This window comes from Silurus aristotelis (assembly GCF_946808225.1).
Source record: "Silurus aristotelis genome assembly, chromosome: 23".
In the NCBI taxonomy this organism is placed as follows: Eukaryota; Metazoa; Chordata; class Actinopteri; order Siluriformes; family Siluridae; genus Silurus; species Silurus aristotelis.
The window spans coordinates 15,620,391-15,643,922 of record NC_139596.1 but is presented as its reverse complement, the minus strand read 5'-3'; the positions used below and the strand labels follow the sequence as shown (position 1 = coordinate 15,643,922).

General features: G+C 38.0%; 1 protein-coding gene across 11 annotated transcripts in view; it reads right to left on the bottom strand.

The window, feature by feature from the left end:
- Positions 1 to 23,232, bottom strand: part of ksr2 (kinase suppressor of ras 2) — a 116,560-nt gene extending 93,328 nt beyond the window's left edge. For 7 of the 11 annotated variants that reach the window (XM_083527316.1, XM_083527319.1, XM_083527312.1 and 4 more), the window contains exons 1-3: positions 22,001 to 23,231; positions 12,933 to 13,073; positions 11,593 to 11,743 (exon numbers count right to left, since the gene is read on the bottom strand). In XM_083527316.1, coding sequence (XP_083383442.1) covers positions 11,593 to 11,743; positions 12,933 to 13,073; positions 22,001 to 22,180 — 472 coding nt within the window. In that variant the 5' untranslated portion in view covers positions 22,181 to 23,231. Of the gene's footprint in view, positions 1 to 11,592; positions 11,744 to 12,932; positions 13,074 to 22,000 lie in introns of all 11 variants that reach the window. The other 4 variants (XM_083527313.1, XM_083527310.1, XM_083527315.1 and 1 more) reach the window with 1 other exon arrangement.
- Between the last annotated feature and the right edge of the window lie 300 nt (positions 23,233 to 23,532).

Genomic DNA, 23,532 nt, shown 5'->3' with positions numbered 1-23,532 from the left:
ATAAAACTAGGCAACAGCGTGGCCTCGCCTGACCCTGTCCAACCCCAGCCCCAAATTCCACCTCCACCTCCACACTGTCCCACTTCTCCTTTGTAGAAAAGGTCATGCTGAAAGACCACAAAGGATTTAGTTGAGTTACATGGTGAATGTTTATACCTTTACTCATAAAGACTTTCTTAAATGTTTTAAAGGACAATAATTAATTAATGGATTATGCGTCAATTTGTGCATTAGGTTTATCGCAGAAAAAAAAAGAATGCGCCTCAGGCTTTTTATTCAAAATGCCTCATCAAGCAGACGTTAATACCGGCTCTATTTTTAATAATTAATTTAAAATGAAGCCTTTTAACTCCACACTGGTGGAACACCTACCCATCTTCTGACGCTTGAACCCTCTTTCATCCAACTTTGTTTAAAGCATTGCTACACAAATATGGAAATACCTTCAGCACCCAGCTTCTTTATTGTTCTGCTGTCTACTGGCATTGTATCTTTTTCTGAATGGAAGTATATGTTGGTATGTCTGGTGATTCTCTTGTACTGTACTTACTGTACTGTACTTAAATTTTAGTTTACTGTTGTTATTAGGAACCATTTCTTTGAGTGTCATTTGTAATATGAAGTTGGATTATTGCTTTACTTCATTTTTATCGGTTATGAGTGTTCCTGGATTGACATGGTTAAGAAAGGAATGCAAGAGTTACCATAGCTAGCTAGTAAACTATGTCAAAAGTTTATGGACACCCCATTAGAAACTCAAACCAGGTGCACACTCATAAAATCCTAAAAGATAATAATCCAAGGCTAAAATCTGCAATCTATAATCTGTAATGACTCATGTTGATTTATAGAGGGAGTGATTGTAGGATGTGTTTTATTATCAAGGCATGTCATGAACAAAATAAACTCTACAGATTGAAAAAAAAAAAAACATTTTAGCATCCAAATTAAGAATAAAACTTTCTTTCAGCTTCTCCCATTAGGGGTCGCGTCAGCGGACCATCCGCATGTTTGATTTGACACATGTTTTTACTCTGGATGCCCTTCCTAACGCAACCCTCACAATTTATCCGGGCTTGGCACCGGCACTAAGGCTTATGCAGCCCTAATGGCTGGGGTCGGTTCCCTGACTGGGGATCGAACCCAGGCCGCAGCGGTGAGAGCACCACAGCCTAACCACTAGACCACCAGGGAACCAGCATCCAAATTAAGAATGTTAAGGTTAATTTTTACATTAAAATATCGAACTCTAATGGCTAAAATGCTATGTACCTAGCAAACAGAAAATGGCTAACTGATACAACCGATTTTTCTTTTCATATTTCTGCCTGGACCACACTGAGAAACATGAACTGGCTGATGAAACAGCAAGAACAGCGCAATTGTGCCGGACCTCTTTGCAAGGAGACAGTGGTTAATAACTTCTCTTACCATAGAGTAGCCTATTATCTGTTGCTAATAAAGACAAACTGAGCTTGGCGTAGAAAACACATGTTCTTACACACGTTTCTACAAATTAATCAGGAGAGAGGTAAATTCCTGCCTTATTGCCTGGCAACTGCACTTCACACGTCTGAGAGTGAGCCAAGAACATGTCCTCATGTTAGCACAAGACACAAAGGAACTTTCAAAAAGACACCAGAGAGACACTATTGAATACTGTTATGAAACCGAACAGCCTAAGATAACCTTCTCCACAACCTTCTCCAGTGATTTTAGTGTAACGAGCATGTTTATTAGAACCACAAGACCACTGACGACAGCTCTACACGCATGAAGTTTCTCCAGCTCATTTAAACCCACAAGACCGGATAATGAGTAACAGGAAATGGATCGATAAGGAAAAACTCAAATATTTGTGACACACTGCTATTCTTCATTAAAGTTAGAAAATGTCTGCTTTCTTTTTTATTTTATAGAAATTCATTTATTATTGTGTGTATGATTTCATAAAGGGGTTCATAAGAGCACTTGTATTTTTTAAATGAAAACTGTCCTATAAATGAAATGTAATGTTACATATGTGTTTATATAATTTATAATATAACTTTTAATTAGCACTTCTCCACTATTTATAGCAATTTCGCACTTCTCTACTAATTTAAAAAAAAATTGCTTTTCTTCCTATATTCTCCACCAAGAGAGTTTTTGACCTATTTTTTTAAAAGTATTCTCAGTTTGTCACCTAATAAAATCACTATCACGAGGTGTTCATTTCTAGAGACTTTTGTGAGTAACTCTGAATAAGGGATTCTGTCAAATGCAGTAAATGCCAACGTAGGTGGGCAATATGACAAAAACCTTTTTGTCTTATTGTGGTATTTTAAGAAAAAAAAAGCTATATATATATATATATATATATATATATATATATATATATATATATATATACACACAAACATACAGGTCTCCATAAAAAACAAAGGAAAAGGGGAAAAAAGTCAAAGTGGTAGAATGGATTTAGGATTAAAAGACCAAGGCTCCAAATAAAATAAGAGAATTTATAAAGTGACTCTGGATAAAAGAGGAATAAAAGTCCAAAATATACAACTGACAGTTTATAGTACCATATGTATCTATTATATAGTTTGTGATCTCTTATGAATACAGTTTGGGTATTAAATGTTTTTATATTTCTTAAATGCCATATATTTTAGATCTATATACACACACACACACACACACACACACACACACACACACAATTAAAGAATAATCGTTAGCTTTCATGCCTTGGTGCACTCAAGGGAAACTCAACACTGTCATAAGCAGAAGACCCTCTGAGGCATGTGGCCTTGTTTAGCACAGAAAGTAAAAAAAATAATAATAAGACAACATAAGGCTTGGAAGGGCTTGAAGGCAGGTGATGGGTAAAATGAGGTCACTGAGAGAAGCTCGCAGCATGATTCATCTCCATGACGACAAATCCGTCAGATGAGATTTAAACTTTGACATACGTGTACGTCACAATAAGGGGTGATATAACGCATTTATCTTGGAGATAATAAGCATGCAGTGTTTAACGGATGAGTCGGCTGTTGGAAGATGATGTGAGAGTAAACGACAGTTAATTGCTAGAATTGATTTTCATGTGTGGCTCTGTAATTATTATTTTTTCCCCATCTAATTCAAAATACTGATCTCTCTCGAATATCTACTGTATGTTAAGCAAATAAATCCAGATTTGATTGAATTGATTTGCTTTTGGATTGAAAGGGCTGAGAGTTTTTAAAGCTTCTTTAATGGGCTAGCTTAATGGTTAAGGCTTTGGACTTTGGTTCCAAAGGTCATGAGTTCAAATCCCAGCCACACCAATCTGCCAAGGCGTAAGGCGTATCTGCCAAATGTTGCAAATGTAAGGTTTGTAGAAGCGAGGGGTGTGTGGTCAAGCTCTAGTTTGTGGTTTGAGGGCGGAGCCAAGGGGGGTAAGTGGTAAGGGTTAGATGCCAGTGCTTGACCATGCCACCTTGCTTCTTCAAACCTTACCTTACGTTAAAGAAGCTTTAGCAAGTCTTAGCACTTTTCATCCAAAGTAAAAGAAATGCAATTATGATCAAATTTGGGACCCCAACATTTCCCAGCACTTAACCACTACCCCACAAGTTTCAAAAATCTAAATCATGGACCTTCAACTGCGGATCCGCGGTACTGCAGGGGGTCCGCTAATTAATGTTGGATAACAAATAATTTTTGGTAAAAAAAAACAAAAAAAACATAGGTTAAAACATTACATAAATATTATATATGTTCTATAATATTATAAATATTATAGTTATTACAGTAAAGTTCTATTAAATTAAAGCTGAAGTTCATCTAAATGTACAATAGTCCACCTGATAGTAAAAGGAAAATGTATGAAACTAAAAATCTATTCAAATAAAATACAACTGTGAACAACTCAATGAATTGTGATTTTAAATGCAAAATATATGTTTGTTATGTTGACTAAATCTTTTTTAAAGTTTGGAAAATATACAGACAAATACGCATGTACAACAATAATCCACTCCTCAGTGACTCCAATCGGTGTTCACCAATATATATATGACCATATCGATCCTATAACAGTCTTAGTATTCCTCACCTATTGTAGAAGAAATTACTAATATTTCTGCACATAAATACAAGTCTAGTATGCATGCTGTATATGAGAAGAGAGAAGCCTTTTTATGTCATATAAATATACAGTGAAATTCTTTCTTCACAAGGTCAATTCACTTTAATAAATTTCAATTGGGTTTTATTTGTATCGCAGTTATAACAATGGATTTTGTCTCAAAGCAGCTTTACAGAGATAAAGAGTTTAAAGAGGTAAAGAGATAAAGAGGCTGCATCTCGAGAGCATCCTGACTAACTCCACTGTGTGTGAACGTAAAACACTGCAAAAGGTGGTCAAAACCGCCCAATGCATTACCGGCACCCAATTACCTGCCATTGAGCACCTTCACTACAGCAGATGTCTGCACAGAGCTCATAACATCTTCAAGGACTCCTCACATCCCTTCCATCAAAAAGGAGGTACAGGAACATACACACCAGAACCAGCAGGCTCAGGGTCAGCTTTTTTCCATCCACCATCACACTACTGAACCTTTTAATTTACTAATACCTGTGCCCCTACTCATAGGCAGGGACTGGCAGGGGTTCCCTACCCAACAAACCATCACCCAGGAGACCACAAGAAAGAAGAGGCTGGAAACATCCATGCCGTTGGTAGAAACAGGCCAATCCGGCACTAATGTCTCACGAGGAGGAAGCACGGGACACGGGACCAAGGGGTGAGTCTGACAATAACAATATTCCCCTGTACAATGTGTGTCGACAGGCATTCCATGAGGGCAATTTCGGGCAGGAGTAGAAAGAGGATGACCGCCTTAAGTATTGCGGGAGCCAGGTTGTGCAGGTGGAAGAAGGAAAAAATCAACCGGACCAGCCACTGCCCCAGTAAACAACAGGCTCCTATATTATTACATGGACCACTGGTGCTCCCAAGAAATAAGGCAGGCTTGGTGATACACCTAGCATACACGCACCCCCTGGTTGGGCACCTGGTTGGGCACTTATCAATCTATCTATCTATCTATCTATCTATCTATCTGTCTGTCTGTCTGTCTGTCTGTCTGTCTGTCTGTCTGTCTGTCTGTCTAACTATCTATCAATCATGTTTGAATCTATAATTTAGTGCCTATAAATTTGCTCCTTATAAGTTTATCCCTAATGATAATCTATAATGCTACTGGCGACTGTGGCAAGGAAAAACTCCCTGAGATGGTATGAGGAGGAAACCTTGAGAGGAACCAGACTCAAAAGGTAACCTGTCTTCATCTGAGTGGCACCAAACTGTCGAAGTGACTGTTGAGCGATGAAAGCTCAAATCCAGAACTGTTCATGCAAACTGCGGGCCTAGGCTATTGTAGCAGACTGTTGATATTAATTACAGTCAGCAATTATACAGTGCCCCTGGAATAGAAATGGTTAAGAGCCCAACACTGGAAGCTTGGTGGTGCGGGGGATGAACCCCCGACCTCCCGATCAAAAAATTCACATTCAGCCTAAACCCAAATCGAGAAATTAACCAACAACTCAGTGTGAAATTTATCCACAAGCATAACTTTCAATATTTTAATTTATTTTCTCCTACTGCTCACTTTGTTTATTTTATTTCAATGAGTAACAGGTGCTCTCACTATTCCTTCTTCCTCTCTCTTTTTTCTGAAAGGGTTTTATGTGCTTGTTAGTGCACTTTCTGGACTTTTAGAAAGGAGAACAGCGGGCCATGTGATTGCACCTCAAGAACGAGAAAGCCACCACGAGAAAGCCCGATGCCCGATAGGTGTGATCTCAAAATTACACACCTGTGTTGTCCACCTACAGGACACAGCAGGGACCCATTTTGGAGTGTCCTCTATAATTACTACTATCGATTCTCAAGCATTGAGGCTACTCAGCTGCTCTTTACGGGTCTTTATGTGGGACAATCGCTTCGTATTAGCAAGGGTTTAAATCTAAGCCCCCGCCTTTGAACCTGATACATAAAATGAGTATTGCGTAACACTCTGGGATTGATGAGAAGCTAAAAATATCTGCACATATCTTCAAACCACCCTCAGCTCAGGGCTTCTTGTCAGTCTGCCGTGAGTGAAGCAAAATTCAGGCAACAGAGTAATTGAGAGTTACAGCAGAGTGTCAGGAAAATATGAGCACTTATAGTGTTGTCATCGTGTTGCTCAGGAATAGGACAGAAAAGTTTCTGTTATCTCTGTTCTCATCACGTGTTACAGGCTCATCATGGAAAGATCTCTTCTGCCCTCTGCTGGCACTGATATAAACAACAAGCAAATATTTTTAACCTGCTTCGAATCTTGATGACGGAATTCGAGCAATTACAAAAGAATTGGATTCTTCTCTTATTTAATGTTTGATCTGGTTTTTTTTAATTATTATTTATTAACTGTAATAATTATTTACTATTAAAATAATGGTGTTGATAATGATTGGTCATAAATACTGCAATGTTAAATAAATCACTTGATACCTTACAGTTCAGTACGAACACAATTGAACCCCCAACAACCATTTTCATATTTTCATTCATTCTCATAGTAAACTATATAGCATTTGTGTTTCTGAGTAATAGTTATATTTCTAATTAGTACGCACTATGAAAAAACAATTACTACAACACTGACTTCTATTCCAGCTATGAAAAACCCACACTAACCTACAGACATTGTAATGTATTGAATTATCCTCAAATACCAATAATTTGTTATTGCTTTTTCCTTTTTGTATTCACAATAATTTGAGTGTTAATTTATGGTAGTGTTTTACCTCATGATGTTGTGCTGCTCTCTACTGGCACATTAACACTGCTGCACTTCCTCCCCCAAAACATACAATAAACATGCACATGAAAAAAACGAATTGCAATTTTATTGTATTGACTTAAAATATGATAAAAGTTAGAAAATTATAAATCTATCCCTTTCTTAAAGATATGCATAAATAATATACAATATATTGTTTCTAAATATAAATAAAATGTTATAACTGTAACAATGTTGATGTCAAATTTACACCTGATACAACTACATTACAGCATTTTCAAAACAAATACACACCTGTTACATCTACATTAGAAAATTCCAAAACATATACACACTTCCTAAACCTGCATTACAGCATTTCTGAACAATACCACACCTGTTACATCTACATAACAGCATTCCTAAACAAATATACCCCTGTTACACCTACGTTACAGTATTCCTAAACATATATACGTTACATCTACATTACAGCATTCCTAAACAAATATACATCTTCTACACCTATATTACAGCATTCCTAAACAAGGATACACCTGTTACACCTACATTACAGAATTCCTGAAACAAATGTACACCTGTTACACCTACATTACAGCATTCCTAAATTAATACACACCTGTTACACCTACATTACAGCATTCCTAAATTAATACACACCTGTTACACCTACATTACAGCATTCCTAAATTAATACACACCTGTTACACCTACATTACAGCATTCCTAAATTAATACACACCTGTTACACCTACATTACAGCATTCCTAAATTAATACACACCTGTTACACCTACATTACAGCATTCCTAAATTAATACACACCTGTTACACCTACATTACAGCATTCCTAAATTAATACACACCTGTTACACCTACATTACAGCATTCTGAAACGAATATACACCTACATCTACAATATAGCATTCCTAAATGAATATACACCTGTTACTCCTACATTACAGCTTCCCTAAACAAATTTACACCTGTTACATCTACATTACAGCATTCCCGAAACAAATATACAGCTGTTACACCTACATTTCAGCATTTCTAAATAAACATACACGTTACGTCTACATTGCAGCATTCCTAATCAAGGATACACCTGTTACACCTACATTACAGAATTCCTGAAACAAATATACACCTGTTGCACCTACATTACAGCATTCCTAAACAAGGATACACCTGTTACACCAACATTACAGCATTCCTAAACAAGGATACACCTGTTACACCTACATTACAGCATTCCTAAACAAGGATACACCTGTTACACCTACATTACAGCATTCCTAAACAAGGATACACCTGTTACACCTACATTACAGCATTCCTGAAACAAATATACACCTGTTGCACCTACATTACAGCATTCCTAAACAAGGATACACCTGTTACACCTACATTACAGCATTCCTAAACAAGGATACACCTGTTACACCTACATTACAGCATTCCTAAACAAATATACACCTGCTACACCTACATTACAGCATTCTAAAACAAAGATACAACTGTTACACCCACATTACAGCATTCCTAAACAAATATACACCTGTTATAACTACATTACACAATTCCTAAATAAATGTACACCTGTTACACCCACATTACAGCATTCCTAAACAAATGTACACCTGTTACACCTATAATACAGCATTCCTAAACATATATACACCTGTTGCATCTACATTGCAGCATTCCTAAATAAATGTACACCCGTTACACCTACATTACAGCATTCCGAAATTAATACACACCTGTTACACCTACATTACAGCATTCTGAAACAAATATACACCTGTTACATCTACATTACAGCATTCCTAAACATATATACACTTGTTGCACCTACATTACAGCATTCTGGAAAAAAAATACACCTGTTAAACCTACATCACAGCATTCCTAGACAAATGTAAACCTGTTACACCTACATTACAGCATGCCTAAACAAATGTACACATGTTACACCCACATTACAGCATTCCTAAACAAGGATACACCTGTTACACCTACATTACAGCATTCCTGAAACTATTATACACACGTTACACCTAGATTGCAGCATTCCTAAACATATATACACCTGTTGCACCTACATTACAGCATTCCTAAACAAATGTACACCTGTTACACCCATATTACAGCATTCTGAAACAAATATTCACCTGCTACACCTACATTACAGCATTCTGAAACAAAGATACAACTGTTACACCCACATTACAGCATTCCTAAACAAATATACACCTGTTATAACTACATTACACAATTCCTAAATAAATGTACACCTGTTACACCCACATTACAGCATTCCTAAACAAATGTACACCTGTTACACCTATAATACAGCATTCCTAAACATATATACACCTGTTGCATCTACATTGCAGCATTCCTAAATAAATGTACACCCGTTACACCTACATTACAGCATTCCGAAATTAATACACACCTGTTACACCTACATTACAACATTCTGAAACGAATATACACCTACATCTACAATATAGCATTCCTAAATTAATATACACCTGTTACACCTACATTACAGCTTCCCTAAACAAATTTACACCTGTTACATCTACATTACAGCATTCCCAAAACAAATATACACCTGTTACACCTACATTACAGCATTTCGAAATTAATACACACCTGTTACACCTACATTACAACATTCTGAAACGAATATACACCTACATCTACAATATAGCATTCCTTAATTAATATACACCTGTTACACCTACATTACAGCTTCCCTAAACAAATTTACACCTGTTACATCTACATTACAGCATTCCCAAAACAAATATACAGCTGTTACACCTACATTTCAGCATTTCTAAATAAACATACACGTTACGTCTACATTGCAGCATTCCTAAACAAGGATACACCTGTTACACCTACATTACAGAATTCCTGAAACAAATATACACCTGTTTTACCTACATTACAGCATTCCTAAACAAGGATACACCTGTTACACCTACATTACAGCATTCCTAAACAAGGATACAGCTGTTACACCTACATTTCAGCATTTCTAAATAAACATACACGTTACGTCTACATTGCAGCATTCCTAAACAAGGATACACCTGTTACACCTACATTACAGAATTCCTAAACAAGGATACACCTGTTACACCTACATTACAGCATTCCTAAAAAAGGATACACCTGTTACACCTACATTACAGCATTCCTAAAAAAGGATACACCTGTTACATCTACATCTACAGCATTCCTAAACAAGGATACACCTGTTACACCTACATTACAGCATTCCTAAACAAGGATACACCTGTTACATCTACATTGCAGCATTCCTAAACAAGGATACACCTGTTACATCTACATTGCAGCATTCCTAATCAAGGATACACCTGTTACACCTACATTACAGCATTCTGAAACAAATATACACCTGTTACATCTACATTACAGCATTCCTAAACATATATACACTTGTTGCACCTACATTACAGCATTCTGGAAAAAAAAATACACCTGTTAAACCTACATCACAGCATTCCTAGACAAATGTAAACCTGTTACACCTACATTACAGCATGCCTAAACAAATGTACACATGTTACACCCACATTACAGCATTCCTAAACAAGGATACACCTGTTACACCTACATTATAGCATTCCTGAAACAAATATACACACATTACACCTAGATTGCAGCATTCCTAAACATATATACACCTGTTGCACCTACATTACAGCATTCCTAAACAAATGTACACCTGTTACACCCATATTACAGCATTCCGAAACAAATATACACCTGCTACACCTACATTACAGCATTCTGAAAAAAAGATACAACTGTTACACCCACATTACAGCATTTCTAAACAAATATACACCTGTTATAACTACATTACACAATTCCTAAATAAATGTACACCTGTTACACCCACATTACAGCATTCCTAAACAAATGTACACCTGTTACACCTATAATACAGCATTCCTAAACATATATACACCTGTTGCATCTACATTACAGCATTCCGAAACAAATATACACCTGTTACACCTACATTACAGCATTCCGAAATGAATACACACCTGTTACACCTATATTATAGTACTCCGAAAGAAATATACACCTCGTAAACTTACATTAAAGAGATTTCTAAACATATAAACACCTATTACACCAACATTACAGCATTCTGAAACATATAAACACCTCATAAACTTACATTACAGCCTTTTCTAAACAAATATACACCTGTTAACACCTGCATACAGTGTATAAAATATTTTTCATGGAAAACCCTACCCCTCTATCTCATGAAAACGTAATACTTATATAAAATTAAGTATGCAAGTTGAGACGTATAAAGTTTTTTGGTTTTTCTAACGTTTTCTGATTTCTCCCGTACCTCAGTTTTAAATTTTTTTTAATTTTTATAAACGGAATACATCATGAAATAAACAAATTAGCATCAAAAGTGTGATTAAATCATGAGCCATGTATCCGTCATAGTACTACAGTACATTTGGTGTATTTTAACAGCCACCAGGTGTCACCCTTTTCAAACAATGAAAAAAAACCTACTGTACAGATATATTTTGGTATAAATTATGCTAAAAATACAGTTTTCTATTTAAACATGCCCTTATTAAGACCTACTTTATAAAACAGCACTTGTTAAACCTACATTATATTCCAAATTATTATCTATACACTATACTGAATCCTTTTTTTATCATCACTTGAGTGCTCACCTGATTTGTGGGCGGAGCGTAGGCAGGTGAGGGACGCGTTCAATCGAGCGCATTCGTCCTCACTCGCTCCAAACTTCTGTAGCGATTCACATACCCCCTCATCCGTCATGTCTAAGAGCGACTCGAGGGTCAGCTCACCTGGAGAGATCTCCTACAACACACAGACACAATACAAAATAGTATATATCATGGGATTTGGTACACAAAATCATGTGAGTAGCAGTTCTGCAAACAGAAATGCTTTTCTGATAAAATAGAGAATAGCCAGACTAATATATACATATGTCACTGAGTAATTAATATAACGTATAACAGAGGAGATCTTATTCAGAAAAAATATGACTGACTTTTTATTGGTATTCATTTTAGGGAGACGCACATCCCTAAGATGAAAAAAGAAAACAAGTAAAACATAAAAGTGCTTTATACTTTTGTACTTATTTACAGCCAGTAAAAATCTTTCTTGGCATATCCCAGTAATGTTAGGAAACTCGGCTCGGAGTGCAGGATTAGCCATAATACAGCACCCCTGGAGCTCAGAGGGTTAAGGGCCTTGCTCAAGGGCCCTAAGAGTGACAGCTTGGACAGAGATACCACTTCATACATCAAATATAACAAATTAACAACCTGCTAAAAAAAAGATTATTATGTCAAGAATAATTATTTAAATCGAATCTCAGGTTTTATCTCTTATTTTTCTCACAAATTTTGTAAATTCCTATCAAAACCCCATTAATCTATGTGTAGTTCCTCCTCCTCACCACCAGAGGGCTTCATCACCCCGGACAACAAACACAACAGCACTCAGCAGGACGAGATGCTAAATTTATCCCTCACACTTCATGCACCTGACACTTCCAGGGACACAGTTTGAGTATCTTACATACAAATGTATTTTACATTGATATTCAGGGTTTTGTGATAACGACCTGTTTTGTCTGATAGAAGTGAACGCAGGACCAGATTTAGTCTAATCTAATTTCTAATTTCAACCAGCAATTGAATTTCCAGCATCGGACAGTAGAAAGTTCAGAATGGTATGCGAATTCTGAATGGCTTGAATATAGTATTTGTATATAAAATAAATGAGAAATACAATAAGTCAGGAGAGACTCTCGGACACATAACAGTGAACGGGTCATTCACGTAGATCCGTGCCTGGTGGACGCCGTGTAGCCCTTCACCAAGGTAGACAACGTGGTTGTTGTTTTACCCGTTAAAACTTGTATATCATTTGCTGATGTTTTTTCTCTTGAACTCATGACCTTCAGATCTGAATTCCACTACTCTATGAGCTAAGCTACAACCTCCCCCAGGTGTATGTATCTGAGTGTCAGTACCTGTGTGACCTCCTTCCTCATGTTTACGATGCGGAGCCAGTGTGCGAGGCGAGGAAAGCCGTCCAGCTCCACGTTGCGCTCCTGTAAGGGCACTTTATTTTTATAGGAGAGCTGCCGGCTGAAGTATCTCACCAGCTTACCCTGAGAGAACAGAAACGAAGAGACGGAGGGGGGGGGGGAGACATAGTAAAGTTATTGGTATAAAAATCTACTCAAGTAAAAAGTAGCTCATTAAGGATTTACTCAAACGATTTCCTTTACTTAGCAGCAGAGTGTGGGGTGAGGGATTCTAGGATTCTTGCTCATCAGGGAGAAACTTACACTTATAAAAACTTTCTTTCGGCTTCTCCCATTAGGAGTCGCCACAGCGGATCCTCCGCATGTTTGATTTGGCACATGTTTTTACTCTGGATGCCCTTCCTAACACAACCCTTCCCATTTATCCGGGCTTGGGACCGGGACTGAAAGTGGTTGGGGTCGGTTCCCTGACCGGGGATCAAACCCGGACCGCAGGGGTGAGAGCGCCGCATCCTAACCACTAGACCACCAGGGAACCTTGAAACCTACACTTATATAGAACATCTTATTTATTTTTTTATCACCACATTATCTGTGTAAAGCTGCTTAAAGACAATGTTTATTGTTAAAAGCGCAATACAAATAAAAATATATTGAATTGAATTGAATAGTTTAAAAAGTACAAGGAACTAGTTGTTTTTAATCGAAGAAACACCCTTACGAATTAAAGTGCCGTACCTAAAAAAATCTAATAAATAAACAAGTCTATGACGTGCGTCTCATACGAGTTCTGAAAAAAAAGGAAATATGATAATGAGATAAAGCGCAAATGCAGATTTAGAACTCAGACAGCGAGCGCATTTAACAAGTTTCGATGTGACGACATTTCGCGTTCAGCTGGATCTGTATCACTGGCGTCTGTCTTATCTGTCTTCCTCTTTCTTGTGAGTTTAGCGTGTTTGTTCTCTACCCATCAATCAATAAGTGCAGTACAGCAATCCCCCGTTTATCGAGGTGGTCACGTTCCAGAACCGCCCGCGATACACGAAAAACCGCGATAAACAGACGCCACCCCATAAGGTCTATTTTATGTATACAGTACTGTATTAACATTTTACTTCATTTTATATTTAATAATTATATTTTTATTTATACATTTTATTTCAACATATAACTCCATAAAAGTCCCTATAGGTGTTTTGGTCTATCGTGCTCTCGGCGAGGGACCGGGAAAATCAGCGAAACAAATTAGTTATGTTGCAAATGCAATTCCGCGATAAACCGGGGGCACGAGGTTTGGTTTACTGTAGTTTCCCAGGTGGGTTTTTTTTCCCCTTCCGATATTTGTATGAATTATTATTACATTTTTTTACTCAGTAACGGATTTAAACTGTAGTTAAGTACAACACTTCGAACAAAACATACTTAAGTAAAGGTCAAATTACAGATTTTAAAAACTACCTTAAACAGTAGAAGTAAAAAAAACTAAAAAAACAACCTACTCGATTACAGTAATGCGAGTAAATGTAATTCATTACTTTCTACCTTTGTGAATCAGTCTACTCGATTCTGTTTGGCTGAATGCATATGTAGCTCTGGACAGTTCAAAATGAATGTGCTGCCTTATAAACAACTCTAACCAGCTATAAGCTATTAATATTTTCTAATGATTTCACAGAGCGAGATGGCTGATTTTTTTTGTGCGTCAAGAATCTTAAACCAATATATACTTATACTAAGACCCAAGATGAATTTGAAAAATCATAAAAGACATTGAGAAAATGGGAATTATAATGAAAAATGGCACAAGGGGTTCACACCAACAGCTTATTAATAAAGACATGGCACAAAGCACATTCATCACACACACACACACACACACACACACACAGTCTTTGTCTCTGTATCTCTCAACGTAATATTTATTAAAACGTTGTGTGGGATTTCGTGTATGCAGAATTGTTATCTATAAAGCATCATTTGCAAACCTGAATGAAGGAATTCAGTATTACACCGTTTTAAAGCGCTCTGGGAAGCATCAAACCTCCGCATCGCATCAGATGGTTATTCAGCTTTCCACATTGGACATTAAAATAATTTAAAGCTAGAGAAAAAAATATATACCATATGACAAAATATTGCGACACACCCGGCTTTTCAAGCTTTATGTGGTTCTTCCCTAAACCAGCCCACTCCAAGCAATGTAAACCATATCTTCATGGAGCTCAGTTTGTGGACAGAGGCATTGTAATGCTAGAACAGTTTTGGGTCTCCTAGTTCAACATTTCATGCTCCCACATCCAAAGACATCCTTTACAACTGTGTGATTACAATTTTGTGGGAGCAGTTTGGGAACGAACCACATGGCTGGGAAAAGTCAGGTATATAATTAATGTTAAAAAAAATAAATAAATAAAATCACAAATTATTGTTCACTTTCAAAATAATAAAAGTGTAGCGCATATGCTACTGTTTAAACATAAATAAATAGTTTTTTATAGATGCAAATATGGTAAAAACAGTGCATCGTGATATAAATGCCTTGTATCAGATGCACACTTTTTTAAATCTGCGAATCTTAAAATCCCTAAGTGAAACTATAGGGGTATAAATATGTGTTGTGTTTCATGTATAAATAAACCACATGCATGAGACCGACTGGAGCTTCTGTATCACAGAAAGTCAGATTTCATTCATGGAACCTGTTTCTGTGTTTACTATTTCGTTCTTTGGAGCATTGTGGTGTTAAAATATGTCATTTAGTCACTGCATGTAATAGATATATAAATATTCATTCCAGACCAGAGACTGCTCGGTAGTGCAGGAGAAAGTGTTGTCAACTCATAGCGCCAGGATCCCGGTTCCAATCTTAAGCTTACTGTCTGTGTGCAGTATCGCATGCTCAATCTTTGTCTTTCTGGGTTCTTCCAAAAACAGTACAGAAGGTGGATTTCTACACTAAATTGCCCCTAGATGGGAGTGTGTGTGCTGCGATCACTCTGCGATGAGCAATCATCCTGTACAAGGTGTATTCCTGTTTCACGCTCAGGAATAAAACTTTATTATTATTGTTATCATTATTATTATTATTATTAGTATTAGTATTATTAATAATAATTAATAAATGTATTTATTTATTTATTTATTTATTTCATACTATTTGCACATTCTATTTTATTATATTATATTTCATTCCTTTTCTTGTAATATTCTTTGGATTTTTTTATTTTATACTTTATACTTTTATACTATATATAAAAATTGTATTTCTATTTCTATTTTTATTTCTATTCTTCAGTATTAGACAGTCGTTAAAAGCATTTCACCACGTCTTACTCTGTATAAATATATGTATGTGACAAATAAAATGTGATTGATTGATTGATTGGTTGATTGATTGATTGATTGGTTGATTGATTGATTGATTGGTTGATTGATTGACTTGATTGGTTGATTGACTGATTGATTGATTGACTGATGGATTGGAAACTCTGCGACCTTTAACAGAATAAAGCACTTACTAAAAGTTAAATAATTGGTATATGTTGCCCCCAAACTAAATAAAGGCTAGGAAATGATTTGAGTAAATTTCCTAAACTTCTCTTATTATCCAACTTCCCTTCGTACCATCTATCTTATCTTGACATTGCTGCATTGTTGTGTCAGGAGCGTATTTTAAAAGCCAAAACTAAAGAACTGGACCTTACAGAGTATCAAAGGTCCGATTTCCTTATTTTCCTCACAAAAGCTGGTCATCAAGCACGAGAAAGATCTTTGTTTTGTTCCCTTACGAGGGAAATATCAAGGTCCGTGATGTCGGAGTGACGTGGGGCCGCCTTCCCGTGGGCTCACCACCTGCAGGAGGGACCGTAAGGGACGGTGCTGTGAGGATTGGGCAGCAGGCGAAGGCGGGGACCTGCTTAGACTGCTGCCCCCGCGACCCGAATTACGGATAAGCGGGAGAAAATGAATGAATAAATGAATGAATGTTAAATTTGTATAATTAACCACTTTTAAAACTGTTTTTGCTCAAGAAAACATGATAGCGGGCAGCTATAGCTTACTGTTTTGTAGATAGAAAGCCCTAGTTAGCTCTACCACCTCAATATATTACATTAGCTAATTGGTATACACTACATGGACAAAAGTTTGTGGACACCTGAGTATAAGATTGGTATGTGTGTTTTGAGCATCCTGTTCCACATTTAGTCCCCATTTTAGTGTTATAATAACCTCCACTCTTCTGGGAAGATGTTCCACTAGATTTTTGAGTGTGCTCATGAAGATTTGTGCTCATTCAGACACAAGGGTGTTAGAAAGCGTTCCAATATATGGTACATTTATTCAATAGGATTGAGGTCAGAGCTCTATAGCAGGAGATCTTCCAGTCCGACCAATGTAAAGCATATCTTCATATAGTGGGCTTTGTACACAGAGGCATGCTGGAAAAGGTTTTGGTCTCCTCCTAAGAACCACATATGTCTGGAGAAGCTAGGTGTCCCAATACTTTCAACCATATAGTGTAGATGTTCTCTATCATGTTAAAAGTGTTAAGAACTACACACAAATATTTTATACACACACACCAAAAATACACACAGCTGAAGCAAACTGCTGATAGAAAACTAGACTGAGTATAGGTTTTGCTTTTTTACCTGGCAATCAACATGAAACAGTCTCAGGACACAAACTATAACCTGCGTTCTTAAATATTCCTAAATCAGAAAGGTAATCCAGAAATGTTTGGCAAAAGTTGTGCCTGTAAACCAGGGAGATATAATGTTGAAGGACCAGCTACAGGTAATTATTTCCTTGGGCAACATCCGAAACCAGATACTAGGATACTTTATAAAGCACACTCCTGTGACTTTACTATAGGAATTCTACTATAGGAATGTTCTCATATTGTGCATTATTGCCTCTGCAAACTGATGAATGTGTATGGATGTGATAGGTAGAGCAATTTAAAATGTTTAGCAATAAGTAGCATTCAAAAGGATTTTTAACTAAGCGATAGCACAAAAGTATCAAATCCTCAATCCCAATGGTGAAATCAAAGCATTGTAGAAATGCACATTAAGCCAAATTCAACCGAATCAATCAGTGTAGGTTTGATCGCTGGTTGCCAGCACACTGGAAAGACAATTGGACTGTCTGGTTACTAATTCTGTCCCGGTAATTTATATTAATTCATTCATTTTCTCCCGCTTATCCGTAATTCGGGTCGCGGGGGCAGCAGTCTAAGCAGGCCCCCGCCTTCGACTGCTGCCCAATCCTCACAGCACCGTCCCTTACGGTCCCTCCTGCAGGTGGTGAGCCCACGGGAAGGCGGCCCCACGTCACTCCGACGTCACGGACCTTGATATTTCCCTCGTAAGGGACCCCCGGAGCATAGAGGGTTAAGGGCTTTGCTCAAGGGCCCAAGAGTGGCAGCTTGGTGATACCGGGGCTTGAACCCCAGACCTTCCGATCGGCAACCCAGCGCCTTAACCGCTGGAGCCACCACTCCCCCTCTGGTCATTTATATATTAAGATATAATAAGATATACATTATTAAGATATACATGGATCTATGCAGCTCTATAAAAGGTTTCATGTAAAACACTCAGTTATCAATTCATTTATTGAAAAGTCCCAAGACTTTTAAGCTCAAGTTAAAAGGCTTTAGATATTAAGACGAAAATATTGCAAATAATACCAATAATTTAATACATAATTACCCAGATGAGCTTGTACACTCTGAGAGAATGCAGATGTAAAATCATAGCTACCTTTATTTAGTCAGTTACATGTCTAAGAATATATCTAGCTAGCTAGATATTGCTAATCTCTTTATTAATGCCAAAAAGCTAGTGGTAAACTAATTCTTCATGCAGGATAAGTGATATATAATGCCCCGGAAAGAAGGAGATCAGAAAATGTATACTGTATCAGGATACTTTATATTCCTGTGATAAAAATGTACACTTCCATAACACTTCCAATTTACAATTTTTTATTTTTTTTACTGGCAATTACCAGATGAACAGTCATAAATTTAACCTAAAGCATTTTTATTTTTTAACAATGAATTAATACTTAATTGTGAGATCATCCTGGGAGACTAGGAAAGTAATATTAGAACATTTCCCCTTGTTACAACTACCTACAAATTGCTTTTTTTTTTTTTTTCCCCCCGTCTCTGATGCGTCCAGACTGGATCCCTCAGCCCTTTATTTTTGGCACTGAACTAGTGACCTGCTGTGACTCATTTAACTGCTGTTAAATAAACCGCTTCTCTTTTTTCTTGAAGTACTCGTTTTTAATAATTACACAATCACACATCCATGTACTGAAGGATCTTTACTCTAGGACTGATTAATCAACATTTGCTAATGTTTTTGCTTTTATTTAAATGGTTTTGGCCCCTTGTTGTGGTTGCTTTCTCCCTTCATATAAAAGTCCAAGTGATTTCAAATTCAGAAGCTGTACAAACTCTAGTGTAAAGATCCTCAAACACCGGGTCATGACCCACTACCGGGTTATGAAAGAGCTGCTACTGGGTTGCAGGGACGTTCTGGAGAAACTTGTCAATAGATGTGACACTGTATTATTTATTGTGAATCCTTTAAGACCCGCTATCGAATTTAGATATGGTGTGATCTGATAAATATGTATGCATAAGTGGGAGGCAGGTGGTTAAGATGTTCTGATCGGAAGGTCATGAGCTAAAATCCCAGCATGACCAAGCTGCTACTGCTATATCAATATATATATTGAGTGCACCCCTCACATTCAAGCAACCATTTTACTATATGTTCTGAAGGGACAATACTATAGAGATGTATCTTGGATATATCTTAGAGTCAATGTGCAGTTTGTGTAGCAGTACAGATTTACTGTCCTCTAAAAATAACTCAACATACACCCATTACTGTTTAAATAACTGCCAACAAAAGTGAGTACACCCTCAACATGTCAAAGCTGCATCCAAAGTGTCAATATTTCATGTGAGCACCATTGTTATGTATCACTGCATTAATCCTCCTGGGTATAGAATTCACCAGAGCTGCACAGGTTGTTGCTGGGATCCTTTACCACGCGTCCATAATGACATCACGGAGTTGCTGGATGTCAAACACATTGCGCTTCTCCAACTTCTGCATGAGGAGCCCCACTGGTGCTCAATAGGGTTCAGGTCTGGAGAAATACTTGGCCCCTCCACCACCTTCAGCAAGTCAGTTGTCATCTTGGCGGTGTGTTTGGGGTCGTTATATATTATGCCTTCAGGACAGTTTCTGAAGAGAGGGCATCATTTTCTGCTTCAGAATGTCAAATTACATATTAAAATCTATGTTTCCCTCAATGAACTAAAGCTCCACAGTACCAGCACTCATGCAGCCCCAGACCATGACGCTACCACCACCATGCTTTGCTGTAGGCAATAAACTATTTTCTTGTTACTCCTCACCAGGGCGTCACCACACATGCTGAACACCATCTAAGCCGAACAAGTTTATCTTATTCTCATTAGACCATATGACATTGTTTCAGTAGTTCATGCTCTTGTACAGGTCGTCTTCAACAAGCTGTTTGCATGTTTTGTTGTGAGCAGCTTCAGAAGAGGCTCCTTCTGGGACGAAGGCCTGCAAAGCGACTTGTTGCAGTGTTCGGCGTACGGTCTGAACACTGACGAGCAGACCTTCCGCTTCTGCAACCTCTAAAGCAATGCTGCAGCTTCATGAGTCTGTTTATTAAAGCAGCTTCTGCACCTGACGCACAGCACGAGGACTCAACTTCTTTGATGGACCCTTGCGAGTCCTGAGTGGAACCCGTCTTGGAAAACCTCTGTATGACCCTGACCACTGTACTGTAACTCAGTTTCAGGGTGTTACTGATCTTCTTATAGCCTCAGCATCTTTGTAGAGATCAACAATTCTAATTTTTAGAGAGTTGTTACCATGAGGTGTCATGATGAACATCCAGTGGTCAGTATGAGAGAATTGAACTCAAAGCACCAAATTTTAACAGCATATTGACTACTCTTAATATATGTTTCATTTCTATAGTATTGTCTGTTGAGAAGATATACAATTGATAGATAGATAGATAGATAGATAGATAGATAGATAGATAGATAGATAGATAGATAGATAGATAGATAGATAGATAGATAGATAGATAAATAGACAGACAGACAGACAGACAGACAGACAGACAGACAGACAGACAGACAGACAGACAGACAGACAGACAGATAGATAGATAGATAGATAGATAGATAGATAGATAGATAGATAGATGTGGGGAAAAATGCAGTGTGAGTAAGAGACTTAACACTAGCTGTGAGGACCGAGTGCAGTGTTTTCAGCACTGGTGTTAGTTAAACCAAACACGCACACACACACACACACACACACACACACACACACACACACACACAACACAACACAACACAACACAACAGCTCCCCTCACTGTGGGGCATCCCTGCTTCCAGTCAATGCCAGAGGGAGTCCCTTGTTTTTTCTTGCTTACATTTAAGAGCTTAGCATGATGCAATGAGCAATTAAAACCCCCCAGTAGGCAAATGAAGGTTTCCACATAAAAAAAAAAAAAAAAAAGGAAAAAGAAAAAAGACATGCAAATGGTCATGTCAACACAAGGCCCCTATCGGTGTCCATGTTAGCAAGTGAGGAAACTGAAGCACCTCTTTTTTTTCCTTTTTTTTTATGCACCACCTGCAGAATGCGCCTCACTGCAGCTTCTTCATTTATTACCCCCCCCACACTCACTCAAACACACACACACACACACACACACATGTATACCCACATATACACCAATATATATATATATATATATATATATATATATATATATATATATATATATATATATATATAAACATTGAGCAGGAGATAAATGCTGAACCTACATGATGGATGATGAGGGACAAGTGGATGTACTGTTGGTGATGAACATGTTGGCATGATGATGATGATGATGATGATGGTTGTGATGGTGGTGATGGTTTCAATTTTTTTTTTTAAAGAAAGAAAGGCCTGTTACCTCGAGCGTGCGGATTTCTTTTTGCGTCAGGTCGTTGGATGTGGCACATTTGGTCCTGAGCCCCTCCAGGCTGGAGATGCTGATGTCGATCATGTTCTGCACCAGCTCGCACTGCTGCAGGGCTTTCTGCAAACTCAGGTGAACCTCCTCGCTTTTCGTCATCTTCTCCTCGTCCATCATGTGCCGAGTCCGTGTTGTTGTTGTTGTTGTTTACTGTTTTTTTTTTTCCCCCTTATGATTCTCGAGGATGGTGAGGATGATGATGATGATGATGAAGAAGAGGAGGAGGAGGAGGAGGAATAGAAGGATGATCCTGATGATGGATACTTTCTTTCAGTCCATGCGCGTCAGGGGAAGGGGGGGGGGGGGGGAAAGGGGGTCTCGTGCATGCAAATGGAAGAAAAGAAGAAAAAAATAAAGAAAGAAAAAAAAGGAAAGATTTTTTTTTTTTTTTTTTTTTAGGAAAGCTCTACGTGAAAGTCGATTCCATCCTCCGTTTCGGATCTTCTGCTGCCGTTTGCTTGATCATCAGCCTACCATAATACCACTAGAAATAAGAGTGTGTGGAAGGGAGGGGGGGGGTGATGGGGGGGTGATGGTGATGCAGGTGATGGAGGTGGTGATCGAGGTGGTGGTGGTGGTGGTGAAAGGAGGAGGAGGGGGGTATCAGATCTTCAGTGCGGTGTCATAAGCATCAGCGACCATCACCGTCCATTGCGCGCTCCAAGACATTTTTCTCTTCCTATAATAAAGCAGGCTGGAGGTCTCTATGCGCGCTGCGTGCGTTTTGCGGTGTTCTGCAGGCAGGTGTTCCTCCACCTCGGTAGCATCCCGGCGCTCCCTGGCCGCACCAGCATGGTTGGCTTCTCAATCAACCCCACGGCACGCAGCGACGGTGGTGGTGGTGGTGGAAGGAGGTGTCGGAGAACCGAACGATGGAGCGACTGAGCCGCCGTGACCACCGGACCGAGTTCCCGCGACGTCTCGCGAGAAGCGCCGCATCCAAAAAAAAACGCTCTGAGCTCAATGAACTCGGGCAACCTCTTCATACTAATGCGCGTGGTTTCCTCCTTATTCCTCCCTAGTTATTTGTTTATTTATGATACATGTTGGTCGTTTATTTGAGCTTTAATCATCAGGCCATGTAGCAGGACAGAGGCCTGTTATCTCGGACCCAGGACATGCCATGGATACAGCAAATAATCATAGTGTCCAAAATGGCATCTTATACACAAAGAAAAAAAAAACTTTACTTACTAATCCCATCAAACATCAAACATTGTTTTCCATTCAATTTGTTAAAACAAAGTACAAATTCTGTATAATAAATATAACATTGTGTCTAGTGGTGATGAGCAGTAAACAAATAGATAGATAGATAGATAGATAGATAGATAGATAGATAGATAGATAGATAGATAGATAGATAGATAGATAGATAGATAGATAGATAGATAGATAGATAGACAGTCAGGTGGATAGATAGATAGATAGATAGATAGATAGATAGATAGATAGATAGATAGATAGAT